Here is a 19,961-nt window from a genome sequence, read left to right on the forward strand (position 1 = left end):
AGTGGATAGAACAGGCAATTGTATCAATTTTAAGATTATCATTTTAATTAAGTAGCAGAAACATGACTTTGTTGAAAAATTGTCACATATTGTTCCTCTGTTTTATTAAAAAACCCCAACCTATATATATTCCTATATTATGTTTCTCAACACAAAACTACAATGTATGCATTGAAAAGAACATGTTTTAAAGTCTCTCTTGCAAGATATCCCACACTAATATATTAGTGATGTTTCTATGGACATAGCTGGAAATTTAATACATGTGAACAGTTCCAATAAACCTCTCAGTATGGAGGTTCAGTTTTTGATGTAATTAATGACAGTAAATGAATGAGTCTATAACTGATGTCCGTTGACTGAGCCAGTACCAAAACAAATAATGAAATCCCCATTTCCTAAATCAGGAATTCAGTCTAAGTGTTTTTATTTCTAGCAGGCAATTCTGCTGCAACAGGCTGGTAGGATTAGCGCATGCCAAATCAAATACAGAATACTAGTCTAAATCATCCTAATCTAAGGCATGAGTTTATAGTTTGCAGCAAGAACAGCAATAAGAACAGAAGATCTAGTCTGAATATTCTTGTTGCCAGATGCTGCCACTCTGGAGCACAACGACTGAGTACACCTGGTCCCACTAGGGGTTTTGTCTACCAACACTGTCTTTCAGCAGTCATGAATTTCCTATCAAACAGAAGTGGCTGACTTTTTATTTCATCTTCAGGGAAAAGAAAATGTCACATGTATGAGAATATTCTTCCTGCGCAGAGAAGAAACTGCAAAACGTAGTATTTGTCAGCCAATCAGGAATTTTGAATTTGCTGGAATTTTTGTTAGTGAGTTCAACAATATCCAAATCAAAATGATATGCCTCATGAGAGCTTCAAGTGCCCTATTTCATAGGGGCTGACATGCTGTTTTATCACCACACTGCTGTGCTTGAAGAAAACCCTCTGCATTTTGATGCAGCCTTTTAAACTATTAATAGTACAAACATGAACAGATTTCTTATTAGCATTTCTTTTTTGGGGAGGTCAAAAAAATCAGGTGATACTAATGTGTGCTAATATCAGTGCACATATAAAGTCTTCAGCATCTCCTAGGATAGTCCAGTACTTCACAGGATCACACCCTAGAAATCCCTATATAAAAAATTTCTACATCAACATCAGAGAATGAAAGTTTGGTACAGTCTTCCAGATTTTAAAAAATTTGTACTGTCACCTTTCTTCCAGGTGATTAGAGGATAAATCTTTATACAGCACAACAGTGTTCAATACTGTGGAAAAAAAGCCAAAGAGCAAAAAAAAAACCCCACAAACATTCAACATGTTAACATACAGCATCAAATGGGATCCAGAAGAATTAAAGAAATTGGATTTTTCTTAATAGCTTGTAAATTATGAACATTAAGTCTGCAAAGTGTATAAATCTTCATCTGATGGATGTATTTTGCATGCTTGTTCTAGTAACTCTGAAAAGACATTGGGCAAACATCAGGAGGATATGAAAATGCTTAACTCTGTGTTGTTTCTTATTATCAAAATCCTCAAAGCTCCAGAAAATCTTGCCATTTATACTCATACGAGAGATGAGTAATCTGAAGACAAAGTTCACACACACACAAAAAGACTCCAAATTTCCATTTGTGAATACACAGGTCATGTCACAACATGTCTGACAGAGACCATTTAAAAAAAAAACAAAACAAAACCAAAAACAAACAAGTCATCAATACTGCCTTGACATTAACTGCAGAACAGGGTACTTGGTTACATAAAACATTCAGTAGTTCTCCAGGGTGATTAGTACCGTTATAGAGACAAATGTACTTTAAATAAAGTTAAGCATTTAACCCATTTCTGATTGACGATGCAGAAAAGGACCTTCTTCAGCAGTAGAAGCTACAGTATAGTACTAAGATCATACGATTTAGTCCACAAGAAGGCCAGTACGCCAAGAGCTAGATCCAGCTCTCATTTTAAAAGGATTATAGTCTATTCCTTATCTTAAAAAGCTGCATATACTAGATCCATGATTCATTTATCTCAAAACCACAAAGTAATTCTAGAGATACAAAAGAAATGAAAGACAAAACGATTTCAAGATAATTTCCTGCTGAGTTCAAACATATGCCAAATGGTTCAACAAGTATTGAACACCATCAACCACAAGAGCGTTTGCTGACTTGCAGGTAAAGTGTATCTGTTCACGGTAGTTTGAACAGTTGCTGACTAAATGACTTTCTGTTGCTAGAACTCGAATCAAACCAGTTACCAGAACAATTACAATAAATATTTTAACACATCTATTCCTACTTACCAGGAAACTTCTTGTTTACTGCTATGCACCAAACTACAGTCATAGTGAGGTTGTTAAGAAACTAGAGGCAAAATTCAGTCTCTCCTTTCCTGCTAGTACATTTGTTTGCCAGTCACCTTAAAGAAGAATCTCTCTTTTCCATAGTAATGAAGGACACTGAGGAATTTTAGTGGTACCAAAAGTATTAGCAGCAGCAAATTACTGTACATAGCAGGACTACTGGTCAGTTCAAATCGACCTGCTGCCCCTCCACTCTCTTCCTGTGTAATCACTATCCCTAGATGCCCTCTCAGTAAGAGGGGGAGGTACACAAGCAACTAGTAAAACTATTTTTTCTAAGATACATCAACTGGCTAATGCAAAGATTATTCCGTTTGATTTGGTGGTGAAATAAGAAGTGAGGAGCTGGATGATTAGTAACTCCAAGGTTACTGTAAATATTAGCAGAGATGTTTATTATGGAGATAGCAAATTATATTAAGCTTTAACTCTGTCATTCTTATGCTGAATATTTCTTCAACTTGCCAACTTATTCTAGGTACTTAAGAAAACTAGCTGTAAAATAAGATGCAAAGGAATACTCTTAAGAGCAACAGAATTCTGATGATCAACAAATAAGGAATTTTAGGTCCAGAAGGAGCCATCTGTCCTTGCAGTGGCAGAATCAATTCTTGGGGGAGGACAAATGTAGATTTTTATCCTGTGATGCTCCATTAAATGCTTAAGATGTGTGCTGAGATAGGTGTTACTATAATAACCATAATAAATGCTCCTTCAGGTTTGTGAAAACCAGCATGGAACTTTTGGGGCTATCATTAAAGATGATTATTGATGTCTCTGATGGAGAGAAATGACTAAACTCTTACTCAGGAAATCATCTTTTCACGTGAATAACTTCTCCTATTATGGCACTCTCTCAAATCTACCCTGTTTCTGGAAGCTGATGGAAAAGCTTATAGTGGGAAAACACCAGCAATATCTTGTGTCTCTGGCACAAAAAAGAACCTTGATTTTAGTTTTGAACACAACTTAGTTTGATCTCCTCTTGGAATTGTCTCTGTTCCTTAATAAATCTGAGGTATCACTGGTGAAACAGGGGTAGCTGTCATACATTGACTGCCATCATTCCTGCATGCTGGATGAGAGAACGACTATGGAAGAAATTCTGTACCAGAAGTCTCACAGGTTCTTCTGGTTTCTGTAACATCTCTTGTTCATTATGGATTTGAGGACATTAAGGATGTCATGGCAATTTTAATACCATATAGAAATCACCACATCCTTTTCCTAAACCCCTTATTTAAAAGTGACTCTGTTCCTATCCTGATGTGAAAAAGTATTGTGAAATAGGTATCAACAATAAAGATATCTATGCAAATACTTCTTTTTACAGATATATAGACATGCACACACATTCTTTCTCTGTGTACTTAATAGTTGCACTTTAAGGATCTTACAGGATGAAAGCCACTTTATAAATGAAAGATATTACATATCCTAAGAGACTTCTACTTATCCTTTACGATCTTGCTTAATGTTCTACTAAATCATGCTTAGCCTGTTGCTTTCCCACTTATATCCTCATTTACTACAATGAATTTTAAATTTAAACCTTTTCCAAATGGTTCCTTTAAATGTTCCCCACACCTCTGGCACACATTTCCACACAACTCCATCAGTCTCTGGAGATTAACACATAGGATTGGCATTGTTTTCTCTATATCATCAGAATACTTTCAGGCTGGACTCAGAACAATAACAACTTGAAAAAAAATTATATGTCAATGCATGATGGTTTATCACTCATCCACAAAATTTAGTGGTTTTTTTTAATGGATAAAGAACAGTTAGCATCCTAGATCATAAAAAGAAGCTCATTCAATTCAAAATGTCTTCACACAACTCATCTGCCATTCAAACTCTCATAAAAATGTTTTAGGGGCAAGAGGTAAATAGGTATTTTCTTGGCACTCTGTGCCAGGTTGAATTTTAGTTCAGATAAAAGACTTCAGCAATCTTTGAATAATCTCTCTCACTGAGATTTATGGGAGCTTTGCCATTAAGTCTTATGGATGAAGGATAAGACCTAAGGGTGTTTTAAAAGAAAGTAGAATAAAATTGGTTGCATTCCAGAACTGCATTTGGTTCTGAGCATCCACTAAAACCTTAAGTTTACACCAGAAGCACACCAAGCCATAGTGAAAATGTCCCGTGGATGATACCTGTTACCGCAGGGAGAACTAACCGAGAAGTCTAAATGCAGTTCAGGGCTGAAAGGAATTATGATTTTAGATGTTTTTAATAAAATGCATTCATTTAGAATATTTTTGCCTGTCATTTTTCATTAGCCTGTTAATAATTTAGAACAATTAACAAGGTTTGCATTTGTTTCAAAAATCATCTCATTTCACCTTTGAATCACTGTTAAACATATTCTATACTTGTCTTAGCTCTGCTTGCTACTGAAAAGCACAAAGTCCCTTTTCCTGGATAAATACATCCCTAGTTCACATAAAATTTGAATGTAGATTACTCAGAGAAAAGCACTGAACATTCACAGAAGCTAACATCTTCTTCTTTCAGTCAATTATCCATGTTTCCAGTCTATGCGACCACTTTTTGCTCCTTAAATAACCAAGTACTTCTCATTTACATGCTGAAGTTGCGTGCTGAGGGAAATAGAAGGAATGCTAGCCCACACGTTTGATCTAAGCATTTATACATACAGTGAATAAACTTACAAGACACGTTTTGCCCAAAAAAGGAACGTTAAATTAATGAAAACCACCAGTGGCTCATGTTCTTTATAGTATTTACTCTGGTATTCAACACAATATGTAATTGTTGCTATGGCAACTGCCACATCTCTTGGCACCATAATAATTCTCAGATAAATAGATCTTTGTCAGGGCAAACTCCAAAGCCAGTGTATATGAAACCTGCATTTCTTTGGTGGTGGGAATCTGCAGAGTTAAGTTAGAAGTATAAATTCAGTCCAGGCCTGAGGGAAAGCACAAGCCTATCAATAGAGGTGAGGCTCTGCTGCAGAGCTCAGTAAAAGGGGGAGCGTGGCTATATATGAAAAAACATAACCGCTGTGCACTGCCATGGGACTTGCAGGGTCACTCAGAAACAGTCCAGCAAAGAGGTACGGGAGTCACGTCTGTACAGCACTGTCAAACAAAACTACTGCTTCGAGGGTTTGATCTAAAGTCTGCTGGAATCTGATTATTTCAGCAGGTTCTGGATTAGGCTGAAGGATAAAAAGGGAAAGTAGGTGACTGGAATTTCTATGGAAAATAGCTTATTTCAGTGGTTAAGGAGACTTCTTATATAAAAGGAGCTCTTTGTTGTTTCCCCAACAGCAAGTGGTCTGCACAGAGGATTTTTATAAAAATATAGCCAAAAAGGCAGCTAAATGATGCTACAGAATGACCCATTGAAGAGAACAAGCTCTTGCTTTCATTGACATTAATTAAGATGTATTCTGTGAAACCTGCAATGTAGCATTGCAGACTTTAAAAAAAGTTACGTCCTTTCACTGGTGATTAAAGCAGGGAAAAGTAATTTACCAAAATACCACCAACACACAGGTATTAAATTCTAAAATCACTTATACCTCAGCTTTTTATGCATTAATTCAAAGTCAATAGGCGTTTGCAGTGTGATAACGAACAAAAGTAAAAGAAGCAATAAAAAGTTAATCTTTTAACGGCTAGCAGAAGAACGTTACTATGTTAAGCTTTCTGCCAAACTGAATGCAAAATTGAGAAGATGAATTTTCTTTTGTTTGTTCTTTAAGAAAACCCATCTTTATATGCCTGAAGGACACCTTCATATCCAAAGGTAAAATATCTCCACAGCTTTTCTGAAAGAAATGGTATTCTACATACTGTTTTGATCAGTATAACAACTCATAAGCGCATCATAGATATTGATGTACCCCTGTGACTTACTCTATTTTGTGCCTTAAAATTAAATGCAAAACATGGTATTTTATTTATGCAGTGCACTACTTTTTGCAGCAACTGCTAGATGCAAAATCTAATAATATGAAACCCTTCTAGCCTGTTTATCAATATCTCATATGAGAGTCCATCTTCATACTTTTGCACAGTCATTTTCAGCCTATTTGGAATTCTATTCTAAACTGAAAAAATGCTAATATACGTTAATGGGAATGATTGCTTAATTATATCAGAGAGGCTGATTCTTGATCTTATTTTCCAAATAAATTATTGAACTGCCAGATGACTAAACTCAACTATTCACTTCCTTGCGTGAATATTTTTTCTGTGAGAGAATCCTGATTCATAATAAGATTATTGATCCTTTATCATCTGTTCTAAGGCAGAAAGCCATACATGTAGGATTTAAGGCTCTAGGCACTTTTTATCTCATATCAATAAAATTTGCAATCTCTATCCTGCAGCGATAAAGCAGAGAGTAAGACACAAACAAGAAATGCTAACATTTAAATCCAAGGAGCTTAGTTTCATTATTTCTGTTTGATACTTTAGGAAACAGAGACACAGGCATAAAGCAACTTGCACAAACTTATACATCCAGGCAGTGACTTAGTCGGAAACAGAATTCAGGCCTGCAAAGCAGCTGGGAAAGTTTTCAACCAGGCTGCCTCTCCTGTCCCTGCTATAATAAACATAGTGGGGTACTGATGCCAGGAAAAGCAATGGTTTGACAATGGGAAAAGTAGAAGCAGCGTATCTGACTAGCCCCTAGCTGTTATAAAGTGGACTGGACAGAGTAGCAGGACTAGAGCAACTTCATTTCCTTCAATCTGAGCTACTGCTGGAGATTATTTTAAACTTTGTCTACAACATGCTGTCTCAGGGTGTGCTCCTCCCTCCTATCTCTTCTTTTCTTTCTCCTATTCCTTTTCTATCTAATGCCTGAAAAGTGTCCTGAGGGTTTGACAGTTTCTATTTAATCATTTCATCCTTCTCTATGGAAGGCTGCTGAGCACCATACAGTGAAGTTACTACCAGCCTGGAATTTCTGAATATCTGCCTGCCCTCTTATCTGCTTTGGTGTCAGACTCTTGATATCTAACTCCCCCCTACCCCTCACCCTGTGTCTGTGATGCTGTAACAAATAAAAGTGCTAAACAACTCTCCTTTTGCTGGGGGGGGGGCGCGCACAGAAGGCTGCATTTTGCCAACACACAAAAAAAGGCAGAGAAAGATTGTTTCCCCAGGTTTTCTTTTAGCTCCCAGTGCATTAAGGGTATATTCATTAAAACCAGGATTAGATTACAGAGGGGTAGAAGGACTAGCAGGCAACCATTTTATTTAGCCTTGGAGAATACAGCTTGCTGCATTTTGCAACTCACAATCTGTTACGAGACTTTACAAGAGATTGACTATACTTTCTGTCTTCCACAAAACCAGACTCTTTAACTAAGTAAATAAATCCACTAACGTCTGCTCAAATGCTCAGATGTGATGAAATTTCCAACTTTCGGTTGTCGTACTATTTCCATAAAACAAAACAAGGACCAAGCGTTAGATAAGACATAAGTTTAAAAAATAGTTATTGCCAATCATCAGCTCAGGCAGTTTGTTCCCAACTAGGGTTTGCGAGTGATTTATTTTTCCATTAGGGATCTGAACCTTAGCAATTCTATGAATTATTCAGAATGAACCCAAAGTTCATTTTGGGAATCCTGGGTGAATAAAAACATTTCCATATCTTTTTTTTAATATCACCAAGCACTCAAGTCCTGACCGTGTGAAAGGGTATTAAGCAAACATTGGGCAAAGCAGAGTACGAGCACAGATGTGCGTGCCTCACCAGCACTACCCCATGGTGAATGCAAGTGAACTTCATTTCTTTCACTGAGCACTCTGATTGCCTGAGGGTACAAGTGTGTACACACACATAACTATTAAAAAGATGACACACTGTAATGTTACACCTTCCATAGGCCCATGGCAACTCCTCTGTGCACTTATATTCCACATGCCTCTCAAAAATGACGTTAGCTTTTTTGTGACTACTCCTCTCTGTCAAGACAGACAGAAAGCAATATATATAGCCAAAACCATAGGAGGCAAGGGGCACTAACAGCAGGTTGCAGAAAGCAATCTGACTGTAATCTGATGTACAGACTTCTGCTTTCAATAGCATGTACGCAAATCTGTAGGTATAGACATTCATGGGGTTTAGGGTATTTTGCAGAAACATCCAGACATCTGGAAAAGCAGCAGTGCTGTATATCTGCTCTTCTATCACTAGACCCTGCAAAAGATTCTGTGATCAGAGAGCAACAGCCAAGTTGGCTGATGATGTTGAGGAACCATTTATCTTATATTGTAGTCCTGGCCAACCTTCGATAGAAAGCTGCAGGCTCCGCAGATCTAATATGCTACAGGCAGAAGAGTAAGAAAACATGCCCTTCAGACTCAAAAAGCAGAGTTAAATAGTAAGTGGTATTCTTCTAACAGCCACTGACTATACTATGGCCATGAAGTTAATCACTTAGGACTGATCAGTGAGGCCACCTGGAATCTTCCCACATCTTCAGCAGGAAAGAACCACACCCATCCACCATTACAATACCAAAAGCATTTCTGCGCACTCCAGATTTCACCTCTAAACATTTTCAATATTCGTCTAAAGTATGGTTGGTAGCAATCACAAAGTTTTAGGAATTATGCTCTCTCTTCCCAGGCTCAGACTGCCAGTCAGCACATTAGAGATCATTGTTGTCAGTCATTTCCAAACATGTTGGGAATCTGCAATTAGAAACATTAACAATGGGATTTCACAGATGTAGGTTACATGCTTTCAGAAAAGAAACGGCAGTTGCTGGCAGTGGGGAAATACTTAAGAACTACTTATCGCCTAATTAAACAAGGTGCTGTACTCTAAGTACTGAATGCTAAGCAGTGCTCTAGCATGTGCTCATCTTAACACTGAATTACTAAGGCTCCATCTGAGCATTTCTTAGCCAAGACTCCTTACATAAACAGATGGAGCAGTTCTGCTGTTTCCATACTGACACATTCAGACTGTAAAAGTACAGGATTAAGTTCAAATTTATCATAAAATCACTTTAGATAGGACATTGTAATCTTTATATCCTTCTCAAGTATGACAAACAGAAAGACAAGACTGTCTGCGTTGCATTTAAAATAGGCAAATACTAGGTGAAATGGTTGGTAAAAACCATTGATTTAACAGCTACAGAGTGCTGGCTGAGTCCAGAGTAGGACAGCCAGCCCCAAAGACCTTTATATTCCCTTGAAGAAGGGAATGCTCCTCGCTAGATGGATTTCCCAGAACACATTAATGCATCACGTAACTCCCAATGGCACTGCAGACACCAAGGATCACCATACTAAAAGGGTAATTTTCTAGTTATGAGCTGAATATCAAAATCCATAAAGAAGTGATGAATGCAGATAGAGATGATGCTATGATATTGCTTTAAGGAGTTACCTATGAGGGAAGACTGGCAAGTGGCAGAATATGCCAGATTTAGACTGGTTTTCTCTCTCTGAAGCAGCACAAATTGGTTGGAACAGAATCCAGGAGTGGGGCCAAATTAGACTTGGCTTTTGAATGTAGTCTGGTGATAGATTTCAACACTAGGCATTAATTAATATTGCTGGAACATTTTAAGGGGAGACTACCCAGAACCCAAATAGGACATAAAGAGAAAAGGTCACTGACAAAGATGTCATAGTCAGTGCAAATACACATCTGTTAATTCCTACTCATGAGACACGATATCCCCAAATTTTAACTTCCATAGAATATTTCCCCTCAAAGACATTGAAGGGCTGCTTCTCTAAGAAAACCAGAATAAAACTTCAGAATACGATTCTGAGAGTCAGATCTTCACACATAAGCCAATCCTCTGAAGTTTAACTCCAGACCTCCTGTCAGAGATGTCTCAAATTCCTCTGTGGTTTCAGTAACTTCTAACTGGAGAATGAGAATCCCCATTTTGAAACTGCTCCTAAGATTTCAAAACCTGGAGTGAAAACAAAATCGTTTGAATGTTCTTGTGAATGCACCAGAAGGAACATGCCTTGCTAGTTTGAGACACAAGACAGCCAAGTGCCCAGCTCCTGCAAGTGTAGTTTTCCTACTCTGAATTTGGCAGTGCTTGGTCCTAAATCCACAGCTCCACCATGTAAGAGACTCTCTCAAGTATGACCTTGTTAAAATTTAACTTTGTGAAGAAACAGTGTATTTAAATAAAATTAAATTCCATTTAAGTGTTCTGATCAGCGCTCTGCAGTTACACATTCTGGTACTCTCTCCCACTGGCAATCTATATTCACATCATCTGCTGCTTAAAGTGCAGATCAAAACCTTTCCTCAACCACGGACTTTCAGAAGTTTGTTCAACCTTTCCCCTAAAGCTAATTTTTTTTTTTTTAATGGAAGACTTAAATTATACTAAGCTAGTGTTGGAAATATAATGAGAATGCTGACAGCTGAAAGTCTAAATACCAAAATAAGACAATTGATCAGTCATTTTTATCAGGGCTTCTTTATACTTTCTTGAAATTATAGGTCTGTAAAGGTACCAGGTTTAATTGTCTTGTAAGTCACTGTCTTGCCTGCCTCTCTCCTAAATGCCATGACACAGAAGTGAAGGCGCTCTCACATTTCCTTTTGTTGCTTTCATGGGTGTGAAGTAAACAATTCAATCAATTTGTGAAGCACTTTTTCCTCATAGTATGACATTAGTATTATACTGAAATTCAGAAGTGGAAAAGAAAGGACACAGCATTCAGTGGACAGAGTGGAACAAAAAATCACTAGTGCATAGAAGCAGACAAAGTGTAAATATGTGTTGCTATTTGCATGAAGATGTTTATGTAGTTTAACCCATAACAGTATCGGATAAGCAGACCTACGTGAAAATTTAAATGCCACAGCATAGAATTCATTCCCACATTCTTAGACCTGGAGCAAACATGAAGGTACTGTAAATTCTAAATTGCAAGTTCAGACTATGATTTTCCATTTCCAGTTACAGCCGAATTGTTGTTATCCAGCATAATGTACACCAGAAAAACCAGCCTATTTTGATACTCAGGCTCTTTCATTTGAATAAATTCTTTATGAATCTTTAGCATTTACACCTGAAGATGTAATATATCATTCAAAACCTGGAAAACTTGTATGTTAAGTTAAACTAAGTGCTAAAACGTTACAGCAATATCTGGATTGTAGACTGATTTTGATCTCTCTGCTAACAGATTAAAACTGCTTACAGTCCTAGGTAGCACGTGTAAATATCTAGCAGCATCTCCGTGGCACTTTCTTCTAGTTCTTTGTATTTATCTTACCTTTAATGCACCATGTTTTTCATTTGCTCCAACAATCAAAATTTCTGCCATATCCTCAGCATGCTCAGACCGCGCGTGGACAAACAAGGCTCTGCCAGCTTCTGATATATTCTTTATCCCAACTAAAGACCCATCGCGTTCCACCTTAAAGTCTGGGTTAGAAACTTCGAAGTTCAATTTGTTATTCCCCTTGCAGTCATCAAATTCCACTGGGGGGGGAAGGGGGGGGGGAGAAAAAAGAAAAAAGAAAACACACAATTATAAGTATCCACTTCGGAACATAAACTTCAAACATTTTTATGTTACTGCCTTGTCTACAGATCTCAGGAAGAAATGTCTCCTGATCTAAAGGGAAAAACTTTCAAAGAAGCTTTGTATTTGTGTGACTATAATTCATAGACAAATCTTATGAATATGCACTTTCAGAAGGATGAAGAGATTTTTACCATGCTAATTGGGGAGGTAGGAAATAAACTTAACACTTTGGACATGAACATTCTGTGATTACTCAAATCAAATGCACACCTAGTTCTACAAATTGGGCAGTAGCAGTAGAGACCTTGTTACCCTCCTCATCAAAACCTGGGATGTCTAAAGGCTCTTCTGCTGGCAAAGTGGTTTGAGATATCCCGTAAATCCTTATGCTTGGAAAGGGTTGTTTACAGAATATTCAGCTTTGTCTACTGCAAAAGTGCTACATAACAGAAAAATCAAACTGTAACATTTCTTACTAACTACCAGGATTGTGATATAGCGCATGAGCTGCGCTATCAGTATAGCTAAGGATTATGAGAACTTTTAATTAAACAATAACTGTCAACAACCCTGTTTCACTTTACATGGAAGATCCTCTCTGCAGCTCCTTCCTCCTCACACTTTTCCCCTGCTCCAGCACAAGTCCCCTCCCCTCCTCCTCCACCCCTGGGGTTCACGCTGCTCTCTGACACTTTTTCCCCTCACCCCTCACGCCCAGGCAGCGTTTTGCCCCTTTCTTAAACAGGCTTCCACAGAGGCACCACCAGCGTCGCTGACGGGCTCAGCCGTGCCCTGTGGTGGGGCAGCTGTGGAACCGGCTGGAACCGGCTGGAACCAGCTGGAACCGGCTCTGTCCAGCACGGGGCAGCCCCGCCTCGCCTCACAGAGCCCCTGCAGCACCCGCCCGCCAGCACCGCACACCCCATACGTTGACAAAGCCATTAGGAGCCTCAAGTGGGATTTTAAAAGGACAACGTTGTGATCCTGTGAATTTGTGCCTGACCATCCTCTTACTGAGAACGGTCCAAACTCTATAGTCACCACAGTCTCTTGCATAAAAATTATCCCAGCACTGGAAGGATCTGCTTCTGCACAAGTTTTAGGCTTGCTTACATATTTTTAACGAAAAGCTGCTCTCATTTCCTCTGCTTTACTTGAGGGCAAGAGAACTATCCTTGGATTCACAGTGGGATAACAAACCAGAATTTCATCAGCTCATTTGTCATTCCATTGAATTTTGCTGAAAGCAAGAGGGATTATAAATAAAAAAGAAACAAAAAGCTCTTTACCCTCAGATACTCCAATCCCTCCAGACAAACCTATCTTGGTCTGTCATGTCGCAGACCCCTGCTTGCAAAGTCTTACACTGCAGTAGAAGCAGGGGGGAAAAACCACAGAATTTGGGAGCAGTAGCAGTTTAAAACAATTTCACAGTGCTCAGACTGTGCTGGTGTCCATGCTGCTCTCCAAGGCCAGGAACACTCACAGAAAGGGTCTTGTGCTTATGGTAGGATTTTGATGGAAGGCTCTCTGTTAGCAAGGCCTCCCTGGCGTAAAACCACCCAATTTATGTTGGTGATATGACAGGCGTTTTAACAGATTCACTGCAATCTCCTAAAGCTATCAACCCACAAAAAAGACAACATTTTCCTGTCACCACAAATGTGGGAAGTTGAAATTCTCTATACTAATCAGTGTATAGATTGCAGCCTTACTGAATTATGAGTAGATTCTCTTTTAACTTATTCTTTTCCTCCCTTAAAAAAAAAACAAACCAACAAACAAAACAATGAAACAGGGTCTTAGGAAGGTACCTTGTTACATTGAATAAATATGTGCTTCTCATAGTCAAAAACTGCTGGTGATCTACTGTCTATTAATAGCTTACAACTGGAAAAATTTGGCATCACTCAAATTGTGTCAGGAGTAAAAAGTAAAAAAAAAGAAATCCTAACAAAACTATGATAAAGTAATCACTTAAAAACAAATGTCATAGTTCAGAGCTATAGCATCACCCACCCAAACACTATAGGTCACATTCAAAAAGAGGCCACGCTGTGTTGTGCTTCAAGAAGAGGGGATAAGCTGGCTGGGAGTAGACTTCTCCCACCTTGCTGCTCAGCATTCACAAACCTTGAGATTCCTGCATTGCTGCCACCTGTGTGCATTGCAGAAATTCAAAGACCACATGCAGATTCGACACATGGAATCAGAAGTACTTCGAACTATATTCTGTATTCCCTTGGAGTTATGAATTTGATACTTTTAGACCTTTTATAGTTTGCTCATCTGTTGACCTTGCTTTATGAAACCCTGCAACTTTTTCCAACAAGGGCAGAAGCAGAGTTGTTTGAAAGTGGGAAACTGTTTTCTTACCATATCTCATCCAAAAGCACTGATGCTTTCAATTCCCAATTCTACCACAGAAACAAGAGTATTTGACGAGGTTAATAGCAAGGAGAGGGAAAGAAAATGAAAAGGCTCTGAGAAATACTGATATGTAGGAGAGAAATTAGAAGTGGGTGGAAGGAGATGAAGTGATCATAAGGATAGAGAACATTGAAGATTATTCGGACCAAGGGCCAACAGAGATGAAACTGAAGCCAATTGTTAAGACAGTTGAAGAGAACTGTAGCCTTAGATAAAATCCCTAGTCTGTAGTTAGGGGCAAATGTGAACTTTATCAGAATGATGATGTCTCCTGGACTGGGACGACCTGGGAACGTTGCACAAGATTGCATTGCATTCCCAGTCATTCTCACAATGCCCCTCACTGGGAACATTTGCTTCCTTAAACTCATACAGCTTCTGGGGAAAAGCCAACGAAGATACCCAAAATTTACGGTACTTGAGCTGCCTGTACCAGGCTCCAGTAGCAGCTACATAGCCTAAGGAGCTGGCCCTGGCACTGACCACACTTTCCTGCCCCACCAGGCACTCAGGAGAGATCTGAGGAGTTTCAGCTTCATCAGCTTACTCAGATTTCCCACCTGTGGCGCTACATCTATCTCTTAAACAGGCCTACACATTGCTGATGCTCTAAAAAAGCATAGCCCGTTAAGTATAGGGCAAATAGGATTTTTAGTTCTTATTCTGTGGTGAAGAAAACTTGCTCTGCACACAAAGCCCGTGTACAAATCTCTATGTAAAAACTATAAAGGGTGATTAATTACTCCTCATGTCCTCCAAGTACTAACCAGTATAACAAGAAACTAGACAGGGTTTTGTGGATATCAGTGTGGGAAGGTTCAGACGGATACTGAAGAAAGCTTTCCAGCTAACCATTAAAAGTGGGTGCTGAGGACATGCTGAATATGTACCATTGCAGTGTTTTAACACAAGGTTAATCAAATACCAGCTTAATCCAAAATCACTCAAGACCATTCTTAGTACCTGATCCTGCTTCAAACCAAAAGGATGGACTAGGTGGCACCTTAAAGTCTTTTCCACGTGTAAAAGTTCTAGATTCAATTAATTTCCCTGTCCTTTCAGGTCTACATTAGGCCTATATATGTGGGGTTCATTCAAGAACAGAAAAACTACAAAAATGCAGTGAACTAACCACTGTGTCTTACTACACAGCTTATTCATCTAGCTGAGTCCTCAACACAGAACTCTCTCCTAAGACTGAAGGAAATCTGGGCATGGGACTGAGAACTTCTGAATATAAGATGAACAAGCGCACGCGAGAAAACGTAAAACAGCTCAGACTGTTCCACTGAGAAGCTGTCTAAATGATCAAAAGTGCCAGGTTTCAAGAAAGTACGGATGTATCTTTTCAGGAATAAAACATTACAGAGTTCTTCCAATAAGGTCTTTTCAGATTAGTATTTAAACAATCCCCAGATACTAAAAAAATAAAAGTTGTTACCCAAATCTGTCAGTTGGATGGATAGCACATGCTCTAAGGAGTCTGCCAAGGTTCATGGAGAGAAGAGACCAAACCTCCTGGCAGTCTGCCTAAAATGAAAAGGTGGTCTCCCAATATATAACGCTTCGCTGCTTGGCAACCATGATGACGTATGATCCTCATGATGTATGATGATGTTGATGATGTTCATGCATTTGTCACAGAGATGAGGTGTGAGGAAAGCCATGAGATGGATAATTGACATTATTCATACTACCCAGCTGCATTATAACAGATTGGACAAATGGCAGCCTGATGAGAGTGGCCACACACATTAAAACCTCTCATGTCCTCCTGCACACTCACTTTGTGGTAGAGCTTAAGGAGTTTAACTAGATTCTAAGCTCTTCAGAGCAAAGACTACTTGTTTGGTCTGTATCTGTACAGTACTTGCATCAAAGTGATTCAGGTTTGGTGCTCAAGGTGCTACAGAAGTGCAAAAAATTAATAAGTAACTGTTCAGCTACAACCCTAAACTAAAATTTTGGTAATGCTACACCAGACACGACTAGTGATTGTGTCTCATTGTCAAGAACTCAATGGGCAATTAAAACAATGATCTAATATTTATTTACATGAAGGCAGAGTTCTTCATTTATTGATGCATGTATGACTCTTTTGATGTTCCTAGTCATGCTCCAGCTGCCAAGTGAACATCTTTATTGCGCTTAATATGCCATATGGTATGAGACAGGCTCCAAAACTCCACGCAAGCAAAATGAAAATACTGCCAAGCATCTCCCAATGAAAAACAAAATGCATGTCACTCATCGCCCTCTGTTCATTTCTCAGCCTCCTATATTAGACTTTTACTCCTTTCTGTAAGAAAGCTCATTCACATGTGAATTGTACGGGATATTTTTGTCCACCAAGCAATATTCATTATTAGTAATACCTGCATGCATCCCAAGGATTTAATAAGATCAAAGTCAGTGATTATCATCAAAGCACCTGTTGGAAAAAGGATTCTTGTGCAAGATCTCAAGTCCATTACTGTAGCGATGGGAAACTGAAGCTGCGATTGGAAGTATTACCCTCTATAGATCTCGGCAAGAAATCTCACGTTCCTGGGATTCATCATTTCAGTGCATCCCATTCTCACTGTTATGATACGCCACATATGTGAGGTTTCTACACAACTGTGATATTTATGACAATGAACCACAGATATTTTAAAGAATACTATTTTAAAACATTGAAAGGTTAGCAGTTGGATTTCTTGTAAACTATATAGAAAGAAAACAAGCTGAAATAGATTTCTTAAATTCAAAAGCGTATATTAGGCTGATATATTCCTCTTACAAAGTAATTTTTTTCCAAGTTTAATTCTCAGAAGTTTAATCTGTTTTGAACAGAAATACAAAATCCATAATTTTCTCTCTGACAAAATCTCTACAGAGGTATTCTGAATAATTAAGTATACATATTTATCTATAAACACACGAAAACTTACTCTGTATGTCTCTATGTATACGTATTCGTATTTTTATGTTAGCTAATGCTAGATAGCAACAAAATGGCTCCTCAGTGAGGAAATTTCACATTGAAAATACACAGCAAACACACACACAGACTTGATTACTTATTCAATGAAGGTTAGGATCGTTTTTGTAAATACAACCTAGCTTTGTTCAAATCAGTGGGAATTACAACATCGAGTGAATATTATCCTGTGTATTTTTTCTTATCCTTTTTAACAGGTAACTGTAGATTATATTGAAACCACAAGTCAGAAGCTGTACCTGTGAGAGGTCTAGAGATGCAAGAAAAGTACATTACAGCTGCACAAAGGCAATTTAACTTTCCAGCCCAGCAGAGATCCCTCAAGCTCTGCTAAAAAGTCCTCCCTGCTCAATGGTATTAGCAAAATACAGAAGTTAGACAGAAACTGGCAAAGCTGAGCTTCATTAACTACAAAGAAAGAAAAGTGATGGTTGAAGCAAATGGAAATGCTTCTGAGTGCTGCTGTTGTATATAAAAATTCAAAAGTACTGTGACCTAACGAAGCTCTCATTAGCAATAAATATTGACATTGACTGAAAACAGCAGGCAAGTAACGAAGGAGATGGTAACAGGCCACCATGTGGCAGCGTTCGTTGCACTGTTGAACGCCTGACTCCGGTACAGGGTGTCACACAGCAGCCCAACACAAACTAATAGAAATGCAAAATGTTATGAGTCTTCAAGAGATGAATTATCCTGTCAATGTGGAGAGGATGAAATCTACCTGGAACCAACACATCTGGACAACCTAAATCCATCCAAGAACAAAAGAGGAAACAACAGCAAATGACAAAGGCAGCTGAGAAACAAAAGAAATCCTGCTTTTCAGGCCAATATTGTCAATTAGGAGAAACAGCTTCTCTCCCTTCCTTTGAGATGCCTTCAAAATCATCTCTGAAACATGGGTTCTGGCAGGGAGCCCACAGTGTGTTTATTTCTGCTGGTTTTCTGCAAGAGTACCTGAACAGCAGAAGGAAAAATAGAAAGAGAACAATGCTGCCCCATGACACTTTTGGGGGCAGACTAAAGTCCAGACAAGACACTGTCAAGAGTTAAGTCAGACAGGTTGTTCTTTAAGATATGAGGTTATCAGTATTTCATATCTAAATGTGCTCTGGAAATAATGGATTCATAGCTTAGAAAAGCTACAAACGTGAATAACGTCTTTCTTTACACAAAAAAAATTTATTGAACATTTAAGAAAATGAACAAAATTAATTTTATTAAAATCTTTTTTGAAGGGTTTTTAAAACAGTTTAATGCTAAATTCTAGCTCTGCAGCAGAATTGCTACAGAATGCTTGTTGGATTTAAAAAAAAAAAAATCAATAGTAGGTTATCTCCCACTGCATGTTAATGATTCTCTTGTATCTATAATTTCTTTATGTGCCCCTGAAGTAAATTATAATGATGACTTATTTAGCATCCAGATAGTCAAAAACTGAGGAAACATGAGCAACAGTACAATGTTAATCAAACTATAACAAGAATTGTTTACTACAAATACCCGTCTATATTTGACTTCTTTGAAAGAATAAGTACTAAATAAGATACTTTACCCTTCCACACAGTTATGATGTCTACAAAAACAAACTGATTACCTAAACTGGCAAACATCCCCACGCAATTTGTGTGCAATGACCAGATTTGTGCATACCCCTGTTAAAATGCAAAAATCAGGCCAACAGTTCATCCAGCAGGCACTAGGGTGGTACGTATCTGCCCTTCAGAGAATACCCTTTCCACAGTATAAATGGTACCTATTAATAGTCGCAGGTTTTTTCTGTGCTGACAAAATGCATAGCAAGGATATATCAGAGATAGGAGACAAGCTTCCTACAGATCAAGACAGACAAAGCATTTCACCCAGAAAACCAGCTGCAGCCAATAAAAGCTGCAACATTTTCACTGGAAGAATCATGCTGGTCCCTCTTCTGCATTACCCGGCTACCACCAATAGTCATAGCAGGGCTGGAAAAATTGCTAACAATTTGAAACTCTGTAGTGCAGTTCATCTGAGCGATAAGTGATACTAGCTGCCTTTGTGTAACGGGTATGATGTGTGATTCCAGAATGAGTGACTCCCTCCCCACTGAAGACCCACATTAGTGATGCTCTGCTCTGTCTCTCTCCTCGCCTTCTGCTATACCCAACACTGTACTCGGGCATCTCTTCACATCTCACCAAGCTCTCTGCCTCTCTTCTCCTAGCACATCACAACACCGCTTGGCTAGATGCGAGTATGGCATCGGGTACCCTGAGCTAGAGCTGAACAACCCTGCCCTAAAACCGGACGCATCACAACTTGTATCAGCCCAGCACTGAAACAAAATGTATTAGCCCTGCAGCACCGGGGTTGCTCTTTGGGATTCCAGCGAGTATTTTCACAGAGCACAGAGTACTATGTGAGCAAGACAGCTCCATCAGCAAACTCAAGGACTCCTGCCTTTTTCAGCACAGATATGTCGCTGCTTCTTCTTGCCTTCTTCCACCATGCTTCCTCTTTCCTTTCTCCTAGAAAGAAAGATCCCTCAATGGCATCTCATGTTCTTCAGCAAGTTTATTCTACCAACAGGGCTCCATCAGCAGTCTCTGGCTGCTTGAAATTACAGGAAAATACAAACACTACAAACACTACTTAAG

The 19,961-nt window shown here is 38.7% G+C and overlaps 1 protein-coding gene across 2 annotated transcripts in view; it reads right to left on the reverse strand.

Annotated features, from left to right (window-relative positions):
- The window catches only part of CDH13 (cadherin 13), a 550,600-nt gene that overhangs the window by 363,367 nt on the left and 167,272 nt on the right, over positions 1–19,961 (reverse strand). For both annotated transcript variants that reach the window (XM_009277294.1, XM_019471535.1), the window contains exon 3: positions 11,652–11,860. In XM_009277294.1, coding sequence (XP_009275569.1) covers positions 11,652–11,860 — 209 coding nt within the window. The remainder of the gene's footprint in view (positions 1–11,651; positions 11,861–19,961) is intronic.

Source organism: Aptenodytes forsteri, unplaced genomic scaffold (genome assembly GCF_000699145.1).
Source record: "Aptenodytes forsteri isolate BGI_AS27 unplaced genomic scaffold, ASM69914v1 Scaffold50, whole genome shotgun sequence".
NCBI classification, from domain to species: domain Eukaryota; kingdom Metazoa; phylum Chordata; class Aves; order Sphenisciformes; family Spheniscidae; genus Aptenodytes; species Aptenodytes forsteri.